The sequence below is a fragment of the Sciurus vulgaris genome, assembly GCF_902686455.1.
Source record: "Sciurus vulgaris genome assembly, chromosome: 6".
In the NCBI taxonomy this organism is placed as follows: domain Eukaryota; kingdom Metazoa; phylum Chordata; class Mammalia; order Rodentia; family Sciuridae; genus Sciurus; species Sciurus vulgaris.
Genome location: NC_136466.1, coordinates 119,108,836 through 119,134,369, shown reverse-complemented (window position 1 = coordinate 119,134,369; position 25,534 = coordinate 119,108,836). Strand labels below are relative to the sequence as shown.

General features: G+C 37.6%; 1 protein-coding gene across 1 annotated transcript in view; it reads left to right on the top strand.

The window, feature by feature from the left end:
- RGS7BP (regulator of G protein signaling 7 binding protein) overlaps positions 1-25,534 on the top strand; it is a 98,039-nt gene that overhangs the window by 57,683 nt on the left and 14,822 nt on the right. Inside the window, exons 3-5 of the mRNA XM_079144890.1 lie at positions 8,169-8,299; positions 21,686-21,833; positions 24,807-24,877. Coding sequence (XP_079001016.1) covers positions 8,169-8,299; positions 21,686-21,833; positions 24,807-24,877 — 350 coding nt within the window. The remainder of the gene's footprint in view (positions 1-8,168; positions 8,300-21,685; positions 21,834-24,806; positions 24,878-25,534) is intronic.

The following is a 25,534-nucleotide window of genomic DNA, read 5'->3' as shown; positions in this document are numbered from 1 at the left end:
GCTAAGCTGGCAGCACTGAAACTCTGACATACAACAAAGCGATAGGTATTTGCTGTTATCAGTATCAATATGATAAACAGATGCCACTTTTCACCTTCTTTCTAAGCCCTCCCCAAAGAGCCTTTCTGACTTCATCCTTCTGTAAGTCTAGCCATCAGGATTTCAGTCCCGTGGGTCATGTTTGGGGGCCTCATGGTCTTGTCACCTTTTAGACCACCACAGTAGATAGTGTCTCTCACAGGGCTGGAGTTGTGGCTCAGAGGTAGAGCATGTGCCTGGCATGTGTGAAGCCCTGGGTTCAATCCTCAGCACCAAATATAAAAAAGTAAATAAATAAAATAAAAAGATCCGCTGACAACTAAAAAACTTTTTAAAAAATAAATAAAGTGTCTCTTACCTGTAAGAAGAGGCCGTTGGCACTGACAACCACAATGGATTGGACAATTATTCTATACTTATGCAACTTATAGGAAATAATTAATTATTAAAATATTGGACATTTCCTGCTATCATAGTAAATGAGATGATGGAATAATTCCTTTTATCAAAAATTCTTTTTCATTAGTTGAATAAGTTAAATTTGACTAGACCAATTATCTCAAGTCATTGTAAAGCTGTATCAGTGTTTCTGGCAACACTGATGAAGCCTGTAACATTACTGAAGAGAATTACAGCATCACTTTACCTAATAACATAGTTAAGAATGAAAGGCCAAGTACTATTTAGATAAAGTTTACTATATTGAGTCCTAAAATTCTAGTGGATAATAGCAGGAAATAATTGCATGTTGTAATGAATGACCCAGACTTTGGATATAATGAAAATTAATGAGTTGAATTATTTCCAGTGTAACGTATGATAATTGAGTGATGATTGACCTTTGAACATCATTGATATCAGGAGAAAACAGTGAGCTTCAGAGGTTGAAAATCTTGATGTGAAATGCAAAAATAGAGGCTGGATGCAGTGGTGCACACCTGTAGTTCTCAGGAGCATGAGGCAGGAGGATCACAAGTTTGAGTCCAGCCTGTGATCCTGTCTTCTCAAAATAGAATAAGAAGGGTTGCAGGTATAGCTCAGTGGTAAAGTGCCCCTGGGTTCAATCCCCAGTACCACAGAGAAAAAGAAAGAAAGAAAACAGGTTTAGTGGATTAATTTGTCCAATTTTTAGAGACTAAAAAATGATACAGCCTGGATTCCAACTAGGTGCAAAAATATTTCCAGATTAAAATGTGGAAGCGAATATATGCTTCTTTAATTTATATATACATATATATGTATCTTAAAATCACAAATATATAAATATATATCTTTAAAAATAAGTTGATCTTAACTTTTTAAAAGTTGTATTCAAATATATGTATATGTATATATTCATGTACTTTTATATTTATATAGAATGTTTATAGTTTGGATCTTTATATATGTAATAGATGTGTATGTTATATATATTTTTGTAGAACTTTTAAAAATGTATATATCTTTAAAAATTCACTGACCCTCACTATACACAGTAAGAAAGGGCTGTGTTCTTGCCATGTATTCTATGGTGCAATGTTCCTCCAGCAGAGACTCTAGAATCTGAAACTCAGACTCCGCCAGCCACAGGCCTCTGCTAGCTTTAAGAATCACAAGATCTAGTAAGAACAGAACCTAAAGAGCTATTTGCAGACCCCATGTGATTCCCAGTCAGATACCATAAAGGGGAAAACAGCGAGAAAAGCAGAGGGGAAAATGGAGAGGCCAGAGACTCTCTAGCCAGAAAGCGTAGGAGGGTGGTGAAGAGGCCAAGACAGAATAAGAAACATTTTATTTTGAAGATTAAAGAATGTTGCATTCTACATGTTGGTTTTCTTCTGGCCTGTAAGCCTGGGTTTTGTAAGAGATACTCCTGTAGCAAGAGCAAGCAGTCATGTTGTTCAGCTCTTAACCCCTCAGCCTCTTCAGACTCACCACAAATGGCACCCACCATTCCCGGCCCTCCTGAGTATCACCTTAATCAGTACATTTAAGATGACATGCAATTCAATAGTAATATTTTTAGCCTTATTTCATTATTAAGTATAATGTCAGAAAACTGATGGTGATTATTTTACTTAATGCTTAAATATAGTTTTTACTTTTAAGTAGAAAAACTGAGTAAGGCACTTGGTAACCCTATCCATTATTTATTTATCCAGTCTCCCAAGGGAATGTGGAGAAATGGCAAATGGTGAAGGTCCTGACAGGGGTAAACAAACAGCAATGGGAAGATGGAGACCAGAATGCAGCCCCAAAACTGTAAAAGGTGCCTGCTTGAGCCCCATGGCCTTGCATAAAGGGGCCCATAGTAGCTGCTGGAAGAGAATTCAATTGCACTTCAGATTTCCTTGTGCTTCTGAAAGTCAAATTTCATTTCTGACTGAACCCGAACAGCTCCAGGGCAGAGTTTGATCTCTGCTTGTGTTCACAGAGGAAGTCACAGAGCCAGCCATATGCTCCTATGAAACAATAGGCTGCCCAAGTGAGGGGAATCACTGCAATTACTTTTTTGAAGGCTCCCGGGGGTACCAAACTTGCTAAGACTTTCTATGAGGAAAATACAGGAGGATTCCACCCAAAGCACAAGTTTCACAAAAACTCTCAGGAGGAAGATAATGAACAAAATGGGAGAGTAGGGGAGACTCAATGTAGAGGTACTTGGAAAAATATCTTGTTTCTTTTCTCTTAATTAACTGGGCTTCTCTTTTTATGGAAGTATTCTTTCATATAAAAAGTAGAGGGGCTGAGGGGCTGGGGAGATAGCTCAGTCAGTAGAGTGCTTGACTTATAAGCACAAGGCCCTGGGTTTGATCCCCAGCACCCAAAAAAAAAAAAAAAAATAGAGTCGTTCAATAGATATCCAGCATCTTTCTGTGTTTATGAACGTGGATTAGACTCTACAATTACCTTGAAGAATTTGTGAAACCTAAAATAATAACTGGATCACACTCACATTCATCCTTCCTTGCCCCCTCACTATCTATTGATTATACAGACCTATGATCAATAGGGACCACCTTGAGGAAATCTCCTTCACTAAAACCACATGAAGGCTAATCTGTGATGTTGGCACAGAATTAGGTATATTCATATGTACCTAAGAGGATGGGGGTTGGGAGGTGCAAATATTTGAACAGAGATCCTAGAGATCATTTTGTCTACCATGTAATCTCTTTCCTCCCTACCCATTTGCTCCAAAAAATAAAGGATATAATTTCCTTCCCTCATCCCTCTTAACTTCCCGAGTCTTTCTTTGCCTTTTGGCTTAATAGACAACAAAAGAATTACTTCCAAAAAGAGAAACTTGGATATATTTGCTGCAGCAGGAGTTCTGGTACCCATCTCTGCTAGCTGACAAACGCCAAATATTTATCCGTCATTACTAAAATCTGCAAAATGTTGAGGGGTTGTCAGTGGGGTCACACCTTCTTTTCTTAGCCTTTTGGAATGTTTATTTAACCAAAGTCTTATTTGAGCACTGCAAGCAAATAAAGAATGCTACAGAATAGCGGATGGTTTCAATAACTAAGGACTATATGCAAGCATAAGGCTAAGTAAACACACTGATGTGAAATGGATTACAGCCAACTTCTTAGTCCTTCACATTTTTTACTTGTTTTCCCACACATGATCTCACTTGATCTGTGCAGTAACTTTGAGATACTTTGCATAATTATTACTATTTCACAGTGGAGGAAACTGAGTCTCAGAGAAGTTAAAAATGTTTTTTCCTAAGATCACAATTCTAAGCAGCTAAACTATGTGTATGTCTAAGTTTTCTGACTCCAGAATTTATTTTCCTTTCTTTGTCTTACTGCCTTCAACTAAATACACAAATCATTACATTAGAGACAGACTATCAAAACAGCAAACATTTTGCTGGTTTTTAAAAAGCTCTTAGCAGCTACACAGACAGCCAAAGTCTGGCAACCTTAGCAAAAGAGCAGACAGATGCAGGGCCAAGACATTCCACAATGAAAATCCCCAGTGTAACTCCTGAACTTGGTCTTACAAGCCATAAAGCTTCTTAGATGTTTTGTTCAATTTATGCCAGGTGATTATTTGGGGAAATGCAAACCCTCAGTGATTATGTAAATGTCCATCACCTAGACTCCACAATTAAATTTTATTAATGTACTTGCTTTAATACATATCTACCTGCCTCTTCATCCTGTTGTCCAGCCAAAATTCATAAAACATTTCTGAAGTTGCAGACATCAGTAAATTTTACCCCTAAACAATTCAGCATGCATATCATTAACTATGGCTCAGTGTGAAAACAAGCTTTCTATATAATAAAATACACAAATCTTAAGTGTTCCATTCAATAAGATTCACTAAATGTATACATCCATGTCACTTGAATCTCTGTCTAGATATGGAGTAGCACCTTCATCCCACAACATTTCCACATGCCCCTTCTCAGTCAGTCCCCATTACTATTTGAAGATTTTTCTCCATCAGTTAATTTTACCTATTCTAGAACTTTGTGTGAATGGAGTCATATTTTACTTAGTGTAAGAGTTTTTCACTGAAGATAAGATTTTGGTGATTCATTCATGTTGTTTTTAATATAAGGAGTCAGCTACTTTTAATTGTTGAGTATTCTGTTCTGTTGTAGCAATATACTAATTTCTTCAACCATTTTCCTTTTGACAGACACAGAGGCTGTTTCCAGTTTTGGGTGATTCTAAAATGAGTACTATGAACACTCATGTAGAGATCTATGTGTTAATGTTTTCATTTTTCTTGGGCAAATACTTAGAAACAGAATCACCAGGTCATAGAATAAGTGTATGTTTAGTTTTGTAAGAAACTTCCAGAACTTTTCTTCAAAGGAGTTGCACATTTTAATTCCCACCAACAGTATTTGAGAGTTTCTATTCTTCCACATCATCGCCAACATTTGGTATTATTATCCTTTTTATTTTACCCATTATGGCAGGTATCTATCATATTACTGTTTGAATTTTAAGAATATTCCATTTTCAAAAGGGGATTTAGGCAGCAGCTGTGTTCATGTCTCCTATTACTATAGCAATTTGGGTTTCTTGAACTGTATAATTCATTCATTAAATCCTGATTCTCATCCTCAAAGAGGTGATTGAAAGCAGAGTCATAATGCAGTAGCTGTTTTAAGTGTTTGGGGTTTAACTTGAGCTCTGCAACTTTGTCAGAACTGATTTTTGGGTTCTTTTTTTTTTTCTTCCTTAAGCACTGAAGATTTGACATTAATCTAAATAATCAGATTAGTTCTTGACTTAGACTCAATAGAAAATAAACAAATAATCACAACCTTTGATTGAATTAAATGAGCACCACCTCAGGGTAACTCTCACAGATCTAAACTTTGATTAATAAGAGTGAAGCTTTTTAGAGCAAACATAATATGTGGTCAAGTTACTTTCAGCTCCTGGAAGTCCATAGGTCTAATTTTACTTCAACGTAAATGTTTCCTTAGGTCTTGTCATTTATCCCTAAGAAGTTCAAGCATTTAAATTGTTATTTTTTGGCTTTTGGCCCATTTTCCATACTCCAACTTTTGTCCATTTGTTATGAAAATAACTTAATATGTTTAATGCTTCTCAAAAATGCATTTCAGTTCACTGTTTATAACATTAGACATATTATAACTCACTGGGCCATGTCTCTCAATGCATTTTTAGTAATCAGTAATAATGATACAATGGTAGAGCTCTAAAATGGTAGAAATAAATTGTACAAGTCCAGAGATTACTCTACGTTGCCCTAGGCATTGTAAAACACTAACAAAAAAGATATCTTGGTTTTTCTACTGCTCGCTCTTTAACTAGTTCCTATAGGCATACCTCAATTTTCCAAGTTATGAAAAGCTAACATATGAAGAAATACGTATGAATTCTTTAACCAGAGATTTAAAAATTTATCTTTAGCATCAATTACTATTTTTTCGGCAGATAGTATTTCCAGTGTCACCTCTTCAGTTCCTTCCCATCACATTTTTGAGGGGCAGAGTGGTTTCACAGTTTCTAGACTCTCCATGGGTTATAGAGGCATTGAGGAGATGTCACCTACAGAAATGTTTCAAACAAGCATCTGTTCCATTTTGCCTTGCCTTTTTTCAAAATCTCTTAGTTTATCTTTCTCTAGGTGTAAAATAATAAAATATACTGGCTCTTAAGATATGCTGATACAGTAGTCATTTACTTAAATGTCATCTATATATGAAGTTTGAATATTTTTGGAACTAAGCCACTAAGCACATATTTGGTACCTCTGAAAATAAGACTACCCCATGGATTGGAATGAAACTGTACCGGCTAATTGTCCCACACATAAAATGTGCAATACACACAACAGATTTATTATAGGGTTCTGTTTTTTTTTTTTTTAATCTGCACATGAGCCTCCAGGACCAGTACTATGCGTAGGTGAAAATAGGCAGCTGCAATTGGGATGATGAAGCAGCATAGAAAAGACCTGCCTGCCTTAAAATATCCCCCTTAGTGTGCCTTGGGAATAAGCCGTTATCTTCAGGGTTTCTATGAAAAGCAATCTTTTTGCAGATAACACACCAAGATCACTTTTTATTATGGGAACTGTTAATTCCTATTAACCATTCAGAGTTAACAAGGTCATCAGGGAATAGAACACAGAGACATTTCCAAAGGCTGAAGATGATATGAAGTAATCAGTGTGTGTGGCTGATGGTGTGGGCTAGGGAATCTCCTGATGGAGAACTTGAAAGTAGAAAACACCAGTGGGAGGAAGCCCTGCGAGAAAACCTGAGAATTTCACCCAAGATCACTTGCTTCCAGTGTTGATCTAGGGCTGGATCAATGAGAAACAAATGAAAAAGAAGGGAGTTTTTAAATTTAAAAACCAAATTTAGCATGCAAGCTCTCTGAGGCACTTTGTTCTGACACAGGAAAGATGTGGGATGACTGTGCAGGCATCATGGATACTGTGGCAAAGAACTGTGCATATTCCTGCATTGCATGAGCCATAGGGTTAAACTCTTTGCTCATCATTGAGCAAATAAAATTGGAAGCATTGGAAATAAAAACTAATTGTCATTGTCAAGTGCAGTGTACATACAAATTCTTTTGGCTGAAATTCAGAGCTTTCATAAAATGAAGACATCTTTATTGTTTAATAATAATTACCCCTAACATTTCACCACTGACCCACTTTACAAAGGAATCAAGTCCAAATGCTACATTGTTTAATAAGATTACATTGCATTTTAAATGAATGAGGATAGAAGTAAAGATAATACATTAGAACATTTGACAGAGTTCACTTTAAAGGCTTGTTTTCATCTGAAGTCTATCTTTAAACTGTAGCCCTTTTATTTAGTTTACATTATAGAGCATATGCTATTTTGTCTGCAAAAAAATCATAAAAAGTATTATTTTATTAACAACTAATTTCTCTTCATCAAAGAACAAAAGTCGATATCACTGTATTTTACCATATGTTGTAGGAAAAGATTCAAGAACTTCAGAATAAATTTTTGAGCATATACTCAGTGTGCACTTAGCTTACATTGTTAAGAATAATTATTAGAATTTGATTATTTTTCTCTTTTTCATCAAATTTTTATTTTTCATTAAAAACGTTTGGATTTTCATAAAATAGTCATAGCAAACAACACAGGAATATCCTTCAGAGAGAGACAAAGAACCTTAATAAAAATAATTTGTAAATTAGCCCTCTAATTATATTATGCTTGGGTCCAAGCATTAAAAAGTTGTCTTATAAATGTTAATTTAATAGAGTTTGTTAGTTTCTTTAAAAACAAGAGTTTTGAACCTCTTTTTGCAGGCTAGGAGATTACCATGGCTTTAAGTATATTTTGGAAATTTGTTCAAATGGCTAAATTGAAAATGTCTGATATTCTCAATTACTTAAAGCATTTATGATTTTAAGCTCCCAGAAGAAATCTGCTACTGAAGAAAGAAAAAAAGTAAGAGCAGTTAGTCAGAAAGACTCTTATATAAGAGCTGTCACATCGATTATTGGTTTGAAAGCAGGAAGCCCTATATTTCAGACTCCAGGCTTTAAGGAATCTTTATTGAGCATTTTCCCCTTGAATAGCTGAGACAAATGGCTGATGAGTGAAATCTTGCGACTGTTCACAGCTTTTCTCTTTCATTCTGTTGCAGCCCGGAAGATGGTGAGATACACCCAGAAATCTGTCGGCTTTATATCCAACTGCAGTGTTGCTTAGAGATGTACACAACAGAGATGCTAAAATCCATTTGTCTGCTGGGGTCTCTTCAGTTTCACCGAAAAGGTATCTACATTTAATAGATTGCAAGAAACACTGAGGAATGTTAAACAAAAGCTAATCCTTTGCCAAGTGTCTATGAACACTACATGTCCATCTACACAAAATTAGAATGAATTTAAATGTTCAGAAAATGCTTATTGTATGAATTTATAAAATGTCCATATCACTACTGTCTAAGTGCATGAGAACACTAAGTTCAATTGTTTTGAATCGAAATTATGGTAGAAAGAGTTCTTAAATTTATTCTTTTACCACTTGTGACCATAACTTTCAATACAATCAGCAATGGTAGAAAATGCTTTCTGAACGTGCTGTTATTTTATTTTTCTAAATGAATTGAGTTGCAAGAAGACAAATTACATATTGTGTCCCAAGGATTTAAAAACAGGGAGAACTCAACATAAAATAGGAATGCATATGAGTCATAGGAAATCTCCTTCCCATAAAGCGAATACATAGGTTTAAATAACTGTACCCTCCAGAAGTGGCTATGGCTTCAGCGTGGTTTGATCAGATTTCTGACTCCCATTTGGAGTGATGCCTTTCCTTCTGGGTGTTGGCTTTACCCTCGGTCTGGCTTCCCCCACACTAGCAAATGAATTGCAGCAGATCCAATCATTACCTCTTACAGAAAGGGTGGGATGATTCCATTAAAAAAAATTATTTCAAATTTTACAGTCCCATTTTAATATGACATATTCTTTCTATTTCTTTATTACTTTTATTTTAATATGACACATCTATTTCTTTATTACTTTTATTAATTTCTTCATTATACCTAAGGAATTAACTCTATTTTACTATTTTGGACTTCTGGGTTTTTTGAACTATTGTTGTCATACTCCTACCATTAGGATAACACAGAAAATTCTGGTGTTATTAGGTTTTGTTTTTTATTTGGTATCTTTGGAAACTGTTGAGTAGCCTATGTCCATAAGCTTCCAGTCAATACACAATGAGTATCTGAAGTCTGCTACTAACTCTCCAGAAAATGCTGGTTAAAAAAGAAAAAATGTATTTTGCTCCAGTGACCATAAACTATCAGACATCAGTTGAGATAGAAGTTGGTCCACAGATTACAGCACAAGAGTATTAAACTTTAAAGAGTTGAGTTGGGCAAATTAAGAGACATAACATGTATCTTGTCCTTGAATCCTGGAGTCCCTACTCATAAAAGTAGACAGAGAGTAGTCAACAAGTCTAAGAAACCCTATTATGGCATTGAAAGCAAAGGAATGGAATGCCTCATCTTCATGAAAACAAGAAATGGGGAAGGGAGGGGTGGCAGATTCTGCAGATGTGACTTATCAAGCCCCAAGTCAAGATGTGAAGCTAAGGAAAAATAGGTTTACTCTAAAAGAGTAATGGAGTGGGAACTGAGCAATAGGCATTTGCAAATTTCAGTCAAGGTAGTAGAGGTAGGGAAAGAAAGCATGCATTAAGAAATCCATCTCCCTCCCAGGATTGATATTTATATGTGCATATTAAATTGCATAATTTAATACATGTGTCATGTCTTAGTAAAGACCATTTATCCTCTAGAAAGAAGTCTATCTACTGAGGTCTAAGATGCTAGTTTTCCAAGATAATATACTCCTTATTCAAACATTGATGCTTCTGATGTGATTTCAGGCTTGGAAGTGAGCCTGTCTAGAGGACCTCACTAAATTCTTCTTTTTGATAAATCATATAATCACTGAGGTTCTGGGGGATAGTGGCTCTCACTGGAATTTGTAACACTCAAAATCTCTTTCTGCTTTGAATCTCCATCTGGTTTGTTTCTTTTAATGTTGTGATGAAAGTTGGTATTTAATGTCCTTTAAGTAAGCTAATTTCTATTTCTTCTGTGGGAGTGGCTAAAGGCTGGCAGTTCCCCTCTCTTTACCATTTTTTCCAGCAAGGAAAGGAGAGGGATTTTAATTGAGTCACCAAATTTAACTTTACATGAGAGTCTCTGGTAAATTTCTTGGTAGAGATTAGATACTAAAACCAAGTTGTTTCATCATAATCTGCACACTTGATTTATTTTTATGTCTGTACATGTTCCTGGCTGCCACCAGAAGTCCAGATAGTGTTTCATATTTCACTTAGTTTTACAACTGTATTGAATAGTTATGACATGAGTTTACTATTCGAAGAGAATGGACACACAAGATCACTCTAGGGGTTAAGTTTATGATTTCTTCCTGGAAAAATAAGCCTCAAATATTTTCAAAACTCCTGCCGTGAGCCTGAATTTATTAATGAAGATCGTCCTCTATCCGGGCACTGTGGCACATGCCTGTAATCTTAGCAACTCAGGTGGCTGAAGCAAGAGGATTGCAAGTTTAAAGTCAGCCTCGGTGATTTATCAAGGCCCTAAGAAATTTAGCAAAACCTTGTTTCAAAATAAAAAGGGCTGGGGATGTGGCTCAGTGGTTAAGTGCCTCTGGCCTAAAAAAAAAAAAAAAAAATTTGTCCTCTTCCAATTAAGCTAATTCTAAGCATCCTTAGTCCTTAGCAACGTCTTCATTGGATCTTCTTGCTTGTTTTGTGCACTCTGCTTCTGAGTTTTTGCTGTCTCATAAGTCTGAGTAGTATAATCTACTTAGAAATCTTTTATACTTCGCAAGATCATGCACGATATTGCCAAAGAAATGAAGAAAAACATTACTAAAATGATTTTCCTTTTTCATGGCCAACAAAATTAAAGTAAATTACAGTGATGTGAGGTAAAATCCACATTTAATAAAAGCTATTGGGTTATATCAGGTAGAGAATGGTTCTGGAAAACTGTTTGTATAAGAAGATGACAGATGGGAATAATTTTAGTCATTTTGTAATTTCATATTCTAACACTTTAAGTTGTAGTTGGAGCATTACTTGACAAAGTCTAATTTCTATGTTTATGATGAAAAATAGTTGTCCTCACTTCTCTACAGTTAGTTAGGTAGGAAATCTTTTCCCATTACTGAGTCCATGTATCACATTGAACTTTAATGCCTATTTCCTGCCACTGGATGAAATGAGATTACAAGTTTCATTCACTTTGTTGAAAGAAAGTGGAGCCAGGTTTCTAAGGGAATTAGGTGATCCTATTTTGACTGTGGCTTTCCCCTCACTTTCTCTCCACCATCTGTCAGCTATGACAACACTCCCATTCTGAAAGGAGCCCCCTTCACATGGGAACTTGTCCTTTCCCTCTTTGTTCTCCTCTCCTTGCTGGGTAAGCGTTCTCTTTGACTCTGCTTGCCTCTCTGTCATAGTTTACAACAAGATTATCCTCAGGTCCTTTGAGATTTTTGCCATCCTCCCTTCTGCCTAAGATAAGATGGGTTCTACCCTCACTTGTGCCATCATCAGAGATGAATCCATGCAGAGGAGATGTGATCACAAGAAGGACAGGATAGAGAAATGTTCAAAGTTGAAAAATCTTTATTCAAAACCTAGTTCAAGATGCTCTAATGAGAAATTAATAAACTGCTATCTAGCAAACACAGGATGAACTCAAGACAAGAATGGGACATGGGCAGTAAAGACTCCTGTCTCTTCAGCATCATACTAGGAAATGCAAAGGGAATGATCCACACCAATAAAAGAAACAAGCAACATAAAGACAGAAATAGAATATAGCCAAAACACCTTATTTTTCAATGCAGTGAGGAATTTTTTTTCCTAATAGAATAGTGGGTTAGAAGAAATGAAGCAGAATAAATCTTAAAATAGAGAATATGGTTCTAATTCTGAACTCTAGAAACATGCATTCATTCCTTGAACAAATATTTATTGAGCACCTATTATGGTTTACATCTGAGGTGCCCTCCAAAAGCTCATGTGTGAGACAATGTAAGAAAGTTTAGAGGTGATATAATTGGTTTATGAGAGCCTTAATCCAATCAGTGCATTAATCCACTTGAATGGATTAACTGGGTGCTAACTGTAAGTAGGCAGAGTATGGTGGAGTGGGTAGGTCCGGGGGGCATGTCTTTGCAGTATATATTTTGTTCCATATGAGTGGAGCTTAGTGTCTGTCTGCTTCCTGATGCTATGTCCTAAGCTGCTTTCCTCCTTCACGCCTTTCTGCCAGGATGTTCTGCCTCATCTTCGACCCAGAACAACAGAGTCAGCTGTCTATGGACTGAGAGACGTCTGAAACTGAATAAATTTCAGACCTCTGAAACAAATAAACTTTTCCTCCTCTAAAATTGTTCTTGTCAGATCTTTGGATCACAGAGGCGAAAAGCTCAGTGATCAGGGTTGAAGAAATCCCTGTTCTTATGGAGTATATATATTCTAGTTAAGGGAAAAAAAAAAAAAAAAAAAGGAAGTAGGGAAGGAGGGAGGAAGAGAAGAAGAAGGGCAGAGAAAGCAAGAAAGAACAGTAATAGTCAAACATTCTAAAAATCCCAAATATTAATAAGTAATACAGATAATTTGAAATAGAAGAGATAAAGTAATAGAAAGTGACTTGGTGGCTATTTTAGATGGGATGGTCAAAGTTTTCTGAGAAGATAATTTTGAATCTGACTTGAATGACAAAAAGGAAACAACTTCATAAACATTGGCATTTGATGCAAAAGACCCAAGACCAGAAGCCTGCAGTGTTTGAACAGTGTAAACATAACCAAATTCTGTAATCCAAATGTTATCTAAAACCATCTATTACTCTCATGTCTTCAAATATTAATAAGTAGGACTATATTGTCACCTTTTATCAAATTAGGTGTCACATAAAGAACAGGATGATAGTACTGATAATAGCTTCCACTTACTGTGCCCTTTTGCTTGCTAGATGCCTGATGCATGTTATCTCATTTTACCCTCAAGAATATTTCCTTCATTGTACAGATAGAGAACGTGAGGCTCAATGAGGTAAGTTGCCCAAGGTCACATTAAAAATTTGGTCCCACTACAAAGTCTAATTGGTCTACCACACCAGTTCATTCCCACTAAAGTACATTGGGGCAGGGCAACAGAACATATCAAATGGAGAAATCAAATTTTATTCACATATTTGGCTTATTTAATGATTAATGAGCAAATATCGAAACCATGTTTAATGCTTAAATTCCATCATGTGTTAATTTCTTACCATAATATTAAACTTGGAGACTTGCTTTTAAGGATTGGAGGGAATGTTAATTCATAGATTACTTACTGATTTATAAAATATTTTACATTAGGTGAAGAATTTTAATTCTGGGCTGGGGTTGCCTAGAACATGTGAGGCACCAGGTTTGATCCTCAGCATTACATAAAAAGTGAATAAATAAAATAAAGATATTGTGTCAAAAACACATCATATCATTTTAAAAAAGAAGATCAATTCTAAGAAGTCATTGAATTTAGTAAAAAATAAATAAATAAAATGGAACATTCATGGGATCCAAAGGGAACATGGTTCAGCCATGTTACCCATTATGGCAAAGTTGGAATTAACTAATTATATAGTAAACACATCTCACACATTGTTCTGCTTGTCTGGAAATAGAGCAAAGCCTCACAGGGATCTCCTTTAGAATGCATCTTCCATTGTCTTCTCTTCCCCTGTGTTCTCAGGGAATTCTGTGTATCTGCTTTCTCGGGCAGATTCATAATGCCACCATGATGGGTACTGCTTTGGGAGCACTGATGGATCAGTGCCTTAAAAAGCACAGAGAAGGCTGCAGGGCAAGGGGGAACGTAGAGTGTGTCTTCTGATTTTGAAAATGTTCATTTCCAAGTGCATGGCCAAGATTGGAGCTCTTTTTATTTCCAAACGTTTGGGATGTTTTTTGGTTTTGTTTTTGTTGGTTTGGGGGTTCTTTATTGTTGTTGTTGTTGTTTTGTGGTACTGGGCCTTTTGTGGTACAGGGCCTTTTGCTTGATAGGTGCTCTACTACTGAGCTATATCCTCAGTCCTGCTTTTTTATTTTATTTTGTGACAGGTTCAGGCTGGCCCCAAACTTGTGATCTCCCTACCTTGGCCTCACCAGTACCTAGGATTATAGGTGTGACCCACCCATTCAACATCTGTAATATGTTTTGTAGCACTAAGAATATCTTCTTACCATAGAAGAGTCTTTCAAACTATTTCTTAATATGGATAAACAACTAACTGAATTGATATAAAATTTTTTTTCTGTTTAAGTCATATACTTTCTAGTACATGAAACATAAAAGTGGATTCTGAACAAACATGCTGCAGTTTCCCAGTGCTTTCCACACACGTGGAATTAAAAAGCACTGACCGAGGGAATCACTATTGGGAGAAACCCCTATGCATCTGATTAAGCCATGTTCATTTTGTTTTTCTCAATTCAGTTAGTATGAAAACTGTCCTAAAACCCTGCTCTGTGCATAGATAATGCACAAAGGACATAAACAATCTGCCCTTAATATCAAGGAAATGGTAGAGCAGTGATATAGTATTAACTCAGAGAAGATTGGTTTGTTTTGTTTTGATTTCTGGATAAATGTACTCAAATGGATAAAATTGACTTTTCTGGACACTAGAGGCCAAATTAATGACCTCCAAAGAGATATTGTCCATGGCAGCACCTTCTATTGCCACTGATAAGCTGGAGACAGGTAGGAAAGCAAGAAAGAATGAAAGGGGGAAAGAAAGAATAGAGAAAAACACAAAGGAGAAAGAGGATAGGAGAGATGAAAAGGAAAAAGGTCACTTGGGTAGGGGTAGTAAAGGACCCCACTGCTGCCAGTGCCTGGAATTTCTGGGGCTGAGGGTGTTCAGTGGCACCCTGGACATGGTCCCATGATCAGATGTGTTTTTGTTACTCCTGAATGACCATTTCTCACGAATGTAAGAATAACCAGCCCTTTAATCTGGTATGTACTTCATGGGTGGTTTCCTTTAACTTTTCTTCAAACATGCCTCTTATATTCTCCATAAACAGGCTAAAAATACATGGAAATCCCCAAGGATCTGAAAGCAAAAAGCTTTGCAGGACCCTAAGGAAAATGGCCAAGTTCTGATGTCCTAGTTCCAAACAGTGACACAGCCAACTTAGTATGATTTCAAGGTGCTTTGAGGGCTCCCTTCCCCCCTCTTACCTCCATTCCCTCCCCAAGCAAACATTTATTCACTGAGGCCTGAAATTGATTTTTCAGGGGACAGAGTTTTTCATTTCATAAAAAGAAACTATTTTAAATGCACATTCATTCTCTTGGGCAAGGCAAAACTTGAACTTGAGGTTTCCATTTGGAAGCATGTTGATCCTTTCTCAAATGAGCACAGGGATCCCACCTGCTGTGAGAGGACAAGTGCCCCATTCTTAGGTCAGCCAGGCAAAAGAGGGAAACTGGGCATGGAGCTCTTCAGCTTGTTTGTGGAAGGCTCTTCCACTGGCTCCTTAATGTGGCTTAGAAGAACTTCCATAAACTGACTCTGCTAACTTCTTCAACCTCACATCTCTCAGACAGCTTCCCCTGCCCCCTGCTTTACCCTGCCCTGCCACACTCAAATCAACTTGAACTATGTTGAGGAGCCTCAACGTACAATTCTTTCCAGTATGTCCCCCTGCCTGGAACATCTCACCCTTTCTGCCTGACCCTACACCCATCCCTTTTACCCGGCCCATTCCTACACTATGTTTGGGTGATAATTTACATGTTATTTCTTGAAGGAATCTTTTCTTGACCCTCCAAGGCTGGGCCAATAACCACCCGATGTGGACCCCAAGCATCTCCATGACATTGATCATGGTGTACATTACTTGAGGGGTTGTTACCTGGCTCCATGCCTGCTGTTCTCTCTTGACTTTGATTGCCTTGAGTGTGTTCACTATTGTATCCCCAACATCCAGTACAGTGCCTGGAGCAGAGTAAAGTTTCAATTAATGATTATCGAATAAGTGGATGAATTGATTTCATTATGCATCTATTGTCAAAAGAAAGGCAATGTAATTAGAAGAAAAGATTATCCAGATGTGTTGGACTGAACTCATACACATATTTTCCTTCCTACACATACACATATTTCACACACATATTTCAAATCCATTTAAATAACTGAAAAGTATATAATGAAAAGAATAAATCCATATTAGCTCTTATATTTGTCAGGATGAGATAACTGCAGTATGTAATAATATCAAATCTCAACGGATTAGAACAATGAACATTCATTATTCACACACGTCTTAGTCCAATGTCAGAGCTGGGGTGGGGCAAAGAGTATTGCTCTATTCATTCTCTGCATATCCAATGTTCAGGGAGGAAAAAAGAAAACATGGGAGATCTTAAAGGAGAATTTTTAGGCACCAGTCTAGAACAGGCTACATCACTCGTGCTAAGGTTTCACTGGCCATAACTCTTTCACATGACCCTTTCTAATTGTAGAAAAAAGAAAACAGAGGTTAGCAAACACAAAACTCTCACAACCCTGAAAAACAAAGAAGGATGACTTCAGCAAACCAGAAAATGTGAAAAATTTCTTAAAGCTAAGAGGCAACTGGAATTGAATTGGTAGAAATAAATGAACAGAGGAATCCATAGCAAATAAGAAACTCAAGAAGAAATTCAAGCAGGAGAAATTTTTGCAAGAAATCAATTCCAGAGATACTTTAAGCTCAGTCAGTAAATACAAATCATAGGAAAGAATTCTGGAACTGTTGTCAGGGAAATTAGTTTCAAAATTGCATTCCAAAAAAGCTGGGCTACCCGACACTGAGCAGCAGACTATCTGTTCTTGTCTCAGGAGGACGTCTGGTGTCAATGTCAGTCCTGGGCAGCAAAGCCGAATAGAGTGCAAAATAATTCTGGACCTCCACAAGGACAGCAATGGAAGGAAAAGAACCTGAGCTCAAGACTATAGTGTTTTTTGCCAGACAAAATGGCTCAGTACATCTCACTGGAGTGGGAATTCTAACCAGGAAACTCAGAATAGACACGAGGCATAAAGAACAAGCAGGCTGCTCAGAAAACCTACCACTAAAGATGGGAGACCTTTGCATCCAGCCATAAACACTGCTCCTTCTCCACAATTACCAGAAGGACACTGTTATTAGAATGATAGGCAAACAGAGATGTTCAAAAACATATCTGAATAGACAACCAGGAATGACCAGATTTTTAAGAAAAACTAGCACTGTGAAATGGTATTACCAAATGCAACAATGAACTCTAGAAGAACAAATTTTAAGGTGATGAAAATTTTAAATATAAGTAATCAATATATGCAAAGAGATTTTTGAGACTCATAAATTGTTTTATCATTATATGAAAAAATAATTGTCTGCAACAGAAGGGAACCAGTCAGATTTGTAGGAAATACAAAGTTTTATCAATGAAAAATCCCATAGGTAAGTTAATTAGTGTTGGGTGGCAATTCTCCATTTGTCTATTGCATTTTATGTGTCTTGCAAAGTGAGGAACTTATTGCCCTTTGTTTTATACTATCTTTTCAGGGATGCTTATTTAGCAAATGTCTTGGAAAATAGAGTGTCTTCCTCCAGAGCAAGGCATAGGCTTACAATGCAGTATAATTGAAATGTTTCTTTCTGGAGCAAAGGGCAGGCATGCTGATTAAAAACTCAGGAACCCTAAACTTATACCTACTGTGTGTGAAGGTATCATCTGGCCTTCTTACATCTCCATCTGGGAACTAAGACTCAAAATACCAGCAAATACTGATATCCTGGCTACTGCTATTCTTTCTTTCTCTCTTGGTACCAGGATTGAGCCCACAGGCACTTAACCATCGACCCACGTCCCCAACCCTTTTTATGTTTATTTTGAGACAGGGTCTCACTGAGCTGCTTAGGGCCTCACTATTGCTGAGGCTGCCTTTGAACTTGTGATCCTCCTGCCTCAGCCTTCCAAGCTGTTGGGATTATAGGCATGTACTACCACACCCAGCTGGCTTCTGTTATTCTTTAAGTAATCAACTATCTTTGTCTTTGACCTAGGAATCTCATATTGTTTTCCACTATCTATAAAATTGTAGCAGGCTAACTTGCAAGTAGGATAAAATCTCAGACCTGTCATACTTCTTGAAAATTATTATGATGGAAATACTGAAAGCCTAAAATGGTGAAGTGAAATATCAAGGTAAGGTATTCACCCAGAATTTGGTCCAAAGACAAATTTGGACTATGGGGGAGAGTTAAGAAATGTGAAAGGTCCAAATATAAAATAAGAATTCTGAAAGAATAGAGAGAAATCAGAGAAGTAGAGAAGCAAGAAAAAGTGAAAACCTTTTCCCCAAACCTAATGAAAGACAGAAATATTTAAATCAAAAAGATCATACTATCTCAGTGAATCACCTTGAAGATTATTTAATAATCACAAAGGGGAAAGGGTGCATCTACAGCAGTGAAAGCAGGCAGAACCCAGCTTAATTAGCATAATTAATAATGAGACAACTGACTCATGTGCTTTTGATGTGAAGCACTAAGAAGTATTCAATATCACTTCTATTATATTCTTGCCAAAAATGTTTACTCTGAATCTATACAGGTTGAAACCATCAGATAAGTCCAAATGGAAAGATATTCTATAAAACAATTGACCTGGATTTTTCATTCTAAAACATCCATGACATGAAGTTTTTTTTAAAGGCAACAATGCTATTCTAGAGAAAAGAAAAAAAAAGAAAATGCCAACTAAATGCGGTGCACAGTCCTTAATTGGGTCCCTCAATTAAAAGAAACTATAAAGGGAATTATTGGAATAGTTGGGGAAATTTAATATTAGCATATTAAATAATAGTGTTGTGTCAAATCATATTTAATCAAAATTTTGAAATTGTTTTGTCTAATAGTTGTTTTGAGGTTATGTAATAAAGCATCCTTGTTCTTCAGCAGATATATATGTAAGTATTTAGGATAAAGTATCATTAATGCCTGCAACTTACTCTAAAATGATTCATTACAAAATAATTTTATATATGAAATATATGTAATATTTTTTCAAAATAAAAGATTAAAGAAAACAAATTTCAAATGCCAAGAAAAACTAATATAAAGAGGACTCTTACCCAGGCATATTTAGGAACCTTTATAGAACTCCAAAGTTTAAAGATTACATCCTGAAAAATTTCAGAGAGCCATAAATAGGCTACATACCAAGCATCCCTAGGTATAAATAGAAGATAGAGAACAATGTCATCCAAGTTCTTAGAGAAACTTAGTTTGAACATAGATTTCTATGTACAGCCAATCAGAATTTGAGCACAAATAAGGAGAGGGAGGGGGAGATGTAATTTCAGTCATGTAAAGACTAAGAAATTCTACATTCCACCGATCTGCTCTGAAATAATTAGGCAAGGAGGATATGTTCCACAGTGCTTGCAGGTTGTCGTATTCTTAAGAGATTTGAAAAGCAGAGAGCCATTCTGGGGGAACCCCTCTTTTGGCCCTTTTCCAGATCTCAGACACCCCTGCTCAGGCTCACATCTTATGGCTAACTCTGCCCAGAGGTGGGTGGCAAATGGACTGACGGCATTTGCCACACTCTTAAGGGGAGATGAGATGCAAATGCTTTTAAGAGGTCATTGCCCTCCAACTGTGAAATGGTAATGTGCTAAATTATGTGTTTAATTAATTTCCAGCCAACAGCATACCATAAAATTGAGAAAACAATTCCTCAGGCAAGTTCCTCCCTCGGGATCAGTGTGCATGAAGTACACAGCAAAGGATCAAAATTTCTCATCAGTAAATTTATGTCTGTCCTTTGGATGAATGTTCAGAGGTCCATTTCTGCTGTGGTTTGATGAAAGGTGCACTTAGCACTTACTGGCTTGTCTTTTACTCCTTGTGTTTGTTACCATATGGATTAGAGATTTTTGCTACTTCTCTTTGGATCGGGAATCCAAAGGAAAACACTGCTGTTAGATTTTAACCATGAACAGCCATCCTCTTCACAAGTTTGTTTTGAGTTTTATTTAATGAAAACAAAAATCACAGCAGGATTAAGGAGACTGAGCTAACAAATAATGGATGTAATTTCAATCTTGGGAATATTCAATGATATGGACTATAACAATATCTAACTAATCTAGAGCTGTGCCTACATAATAAAAATAGAACTAAGCAAAGAGTAAAAGACACAAATTAGATACCTTTTATCCAGACTACATAATATTGTACAATAGCTTTATAATGATTTATATGATTTTTTCATTGTCTATCTACTGCACTTTAAGCTCCACGCTCTTTCTTTTACCTCTTATTATTTCTAGCATTAAGCCCAGTGCTTGATACTGAGCTGACACTTGAGAAATATTTGTGAATTAATATATAAGTGAATAAGAATGACAAAGCCGGGTTTAAAATCCAGTGCTTTGGCATTATTGGTCATTCCCATGGTACCAGGTTATCCCACTGTGGATATAGATACTCAAGGCAATATAAAAGACATTAACAGAGTATGCCTTGAACACAGACTACCATATAATTTCATATAAATTTATGATTGAATCAATTTGGCTATTTGCTTCTAGAAAGTCCTGATTTATCTACTTGAGATCAGTCATGCTAAATACAAGCCTGAGTGAATTGTCAGTGTGTTGCTGTGAACAGCTCCCGTACAAGGCCCTCCACGGGACAATTCAGTTGATGGTACTTCACTGTCTCAGCACAGTAAGGCTGGATCACATGGCTGAGCTGTCTCCTTATAGAAGGATGCACTAAATGAGGTTGGAGAGCCCAGGAATTGGAAGGCAGGTCTATGATATCTGTTGCAGGCAGAGAGAATCAGTGTCTAAAATCAGAGAGAATGGCAGGAGCTCCCACTCTTCCTGCTGGCTGTCACCTGCTCCTGGTTCTTTCACCTCCTGCTGTGTCTGAGACCAAAACCCAGCATGGTTTCACAGGCTAATTCCACCCACCCAAGCTAACTTGATCTAACTCAAAACAGGCTACAAGGCACTAATAATCCACCAAACACGGGGACCTTATTATTTTTATTATTATTATTTATTTATTTATTTTACTACTCTAGGGATAAAACCTAGGGTCTGGTACATGGTAAGCAAGTGCTGTCCTACTGAGCTACATCTCCTAATCCTTTTTATTTTATTTTGAGACAGAGTGTCACTACATTGCCCAGGCTGACCTTGCACTTGTGATCCTCTTCCCTTAGCAACCCAAGTAGCTAGGATTACAGGCAAGTGCCACCACATGCAGCAAGGACCTTAATTTTATCTTCATCTTTAGGTTGCGCTGACCTTAACAATCTTTCCCAGATGTTGTGAAAACATCTTTCTCTCTCTCTCTCTCTCTCTCTCTCTCTCTCTCACACACACACACACACACACAGTACACAAAAATTATTCTGTCACTCAGAAAGCTATTAGGTTTAATGTAGCATTTGGCTCAAAACGTAGCCAACTTTTGCAATGTCCTGGATTTAGAACTTGCATTTATGATTTCTTACCCTTTCTCTTTGCCAACAACCCCTCTGCCTCAGGAAAGGAACCTGGTGGGGGAATGAAGAGTTTGGATTGCAAAATCGAGGAGAGCGCTGAGACACCTGCCCTAGAGGACTCCTCATCATCCCCCATAGATAGTCAGCAACATTCCTGGCAGGTTTCCACAGACATTGAGAACACTGAAAGGTAAGTGGGAAGTTACCCTGAATAGACTTCCAATCCTCCTCCAGCTAATGTTCTTAGGGGCCACAGAGAGTCGAGAGCTTTCTATTTCAGGTTCAGAAGAAACAGCTTTCTTTAGTCTGCCAGAGAGGTATAGTGCTAGCAGGGCCCTTGGAGACTGGTCTCATGGCAAATGAGAAAACTGACATGAGAGAGGGTAAGTAGTCCAAATCCTACAGGCAAACAGTAGCAGTCGTAGGTGCCAGCTCCTAAGACTCTACTTATCCTTCTCATCATGCAGTATCTCTGTAGAATAGAGAAAAGTGTATCTACGTACTGTCACAGTTCATCTACCAGGCTGGTTCCCAAATTTCTATTTTGTTTAAGAGGGAAAAACCCAAAGTCATGCCAAGGCACTTCTAGTAGATTCTTGAATTTCAGGTACATGGAATGGCCTATTTAGCTGAGCATTAGTTGGGAGCTGAGCATTCTGTCCTGTTCACAAAGGGCATTTTTTGGAGCCTCCTCTTACTCTCCCAGAACATAACTGATGGCCCCTTAGTGGTCAAAGTGAGTTAATGCATTACTTCTAGAGAGGGAGTTTCTCCCTTGCGAAGAAATTCTACAATGATTCCATTTCGTTTGGGAAAAGAAAGCAATAATAATATAATAAGTGTCATGTCCTACCTAGAGGCTGAAAGTGCTGTTCTGTGAGGCAGAAAGATGAGGCTCTTGTTTATTGGTCTTCACACTAATATCCATACCCTTTGCTACTAATATCCCCAGAGTTGGCACAGAGCAGTTGAGTGAATACTGGGTGATTCCAGAGTGTTCTCTGTGTGTAGGGTTGACTCATTGACAGCATAATGAACATTTTATTATTATTATTTTTAGAAATATAACTTGCAATGGCATTTATAGTCATTGTGGTTCTACTTTCAGATTGTAATATAATTCTAAAGCTAATTACTGAATTTCTGTGTTTATAGAAAATTTAAGTATGTGGTGATTATGTGCTTATTAATAAAACTTGGATTTTGTATAAGCTTGGAAATCCAACAATTCACATAAAGCTGTTTGGCTCAGTTTGATAGAACTATAGACAAATGATAAGGTAGTGAATTATTTTAATTTATAAAGTAGAATATCTTTTGCTCTGTTCCCAGGAAAAAGATATGTATATCTGCCAGAATGCTGTGGTCAGGGCAGAAACTCTCAGCAAAGCCATTTTCCCTTTCAAGTCACCTTGCACAGCAGCAATAGCCACACGTTATAAGCTTTAAAAGAAAGCAAGCTGTGGATGGCAGTAAGAATAGGGTAAGACGCCACAGTGCTGGCTGTGTTTCTGGTCAGCCTGGAAGTCCAGATTCTGATTAAAGGAGTGGAAAAGAGTGAGGGAAGTGGCAGAGGAGACCTGGTCTGGATGTGGCTTCCTCAGTTCTCCTGGATTCTCTGACCTGGGTCCCAAACCAGGCTGTGCATGTAACTCTCCAGGAAAGCTTTTTAAAAACATTGAGGCCTGGGCCCCACCAGAAGCCAAGTGAATCAGGGTCTCTCTGGTGATAATCCTGTCTTACATGGAAGCAGAATGTACCCCTTGTATTTCTGAAGGCGGGGCCCTGCCTCCATCTCCCCTTTTTGTCTCATCTGCTATCTGCTTGCAGTGCCCACAGACACATCCTTGATGTCACACTGTTTATAAGGAGCATTTCTACAGCCTGTGAGCTGCTTTCCTTCCTTTTCCAATCAGCAATTCCTGAACCTTGAGGTCCTTTTCATATCTTAAGCAATGCTCTTGAGGAAGAGGTCCCTTGGGGTCTCTAGCCTCCCCCAAGACAGTGGCCCTCAAACTGCTTAGCATAACAGTAGGGTTTTGTAAAATAGACTGAGGGTTTTCATACCTAAAGTTAAATGGTGACTCTCTTTCCTAAATGCAGGAGAATAATTAATTAGTGGATAGAATTTCTTCCACTTTAGAAATGTCTCCTCCCCCAAACTTAAATGTATGGTGCTCATTAATGCTAGCCTATTCTAGAGCTGATTAGAAGATGTTATCTGGTTTTTGCATGAAATTATTGCTGTTTTAGATAAAATCTGCCACTACGTCCTGAGATTTCAAGAGCACTATCTCCCTTTGCACAACCACCTGGACGTGTATGGGCACAACTGTCCCTAACATTTGAAAAGGCCAGCTTTCCTAGTGCCCTAGGCTAGAAGTCCCTGAGGTGGTCGCTTGCTCTACCATTCTGGGGTGTTATGGTCACATTCCCTGTGAGAAAAGGGAGGATGTTGGAAGTGTGCAGTGGTATTGCAAACCATCCATACTGAGCAGCCAGGAAGTTTGGAAGAACAGGCTGGTGGGTGGCTATAGGAAGACCCACCTGCCCCCTAGTGGTTTCTCTTTCTCTCTTCATCAAGAGCTCTTCTCCAGAGGTTATAGAATTTGTCATATTCTCCCATCATTCAATTTAGTAAACATTAGCCTTCATGAATGCTTAACACTTCATTATGCTGAATTCCAATCACAGCAAGGAGAGACTTGAACCTGAGAGAGAACAGGGAGGAACCTGCAGAGCCACCACCGCCTCTGACCAGAACCCTTGATAGCACATCCCCCTACCTCGGCCCCTACTCCCTAGTTGTTCCAGCTGCATGTCCCTGGCCTCTCCCTGTAAATCTGAAGCACTGTCCTCACTACCAAAGGCTCATCTCTGATCTCAGCCAGGAGCAGTTGAAGGCAAGGATGAAGTTTCTGCAAGAGACTGTCTCGTGGAAACATTTTGTCACAAAGTAGGTCTCTTTCCCACAGGAGCCAACCCCATCTCAGATTTTTTTCTTGTGAAAGCAAAATAAATTTAATATTTGCCTACTGAAAACAAGAGCTAGTACAACTAGGCACAGATTCTCGCCCTTCAGTTGTCTCATAGAACAGGCCATTTTGAGATTTCATTTTGGAAATTTATAGCTGATTACTCTTTCCTTTTATCAATTTTACAGAGACATGCGAGAAATGAAAAACCTTTTAAGCAAACTCAGGGAAACTATGCCTTTACCATTGAAAAATCAAGGTGAGTCTTATCATTTCTCTGTGTAGCAGAGGATGTGTTAAATAAGATACATAACTTGGAACTTATTTCTTAAGAAATTAAAGCAGGTGTTTTCCAGAAACAATAGAAAGCATTAAGTATTTATTTGTTTTTCTTGGAGGACATGTGATATTTTTGCTTGAAGGGGGTAGCAATGCACTCTGACCTAGAATCAGATTTCTCCTTGACTGGTTGTATGCTGTGGCAAGCACTATACCAGATGGGGCCACACAAAAGGATTGAGATTGTGACACTTGTCTCCAAGAGGTTTGCAGCCTAGAGGAGAAACAGGAATACTTCCAAAGGCGATCCCTGATATTTATATGTCTAATTATCTTTAAAAAGTAATAGTAATACTTCACATAAATTGGGAACTTACCGTGTGTCACTATCCTGAATATTTTACCTATATTAACTGTACTAACTTCTTTAATTTGTGTGTGTGTGTGTGTGTGTGTGTGTGCGCGTGATACAAGGGATTGAACCCAGTAGTGCCTCACACATCCACATATGCCAAGCAAGTGCTCTACTACTGAGCCACCTCAGCTCCTTATTTAATTCCAACAACAACTTTGAGGGAAATAGTATTACTTTTGCCAAGTTACAGGAAACTGAGACATAAAGAGGTTTTAATAAACT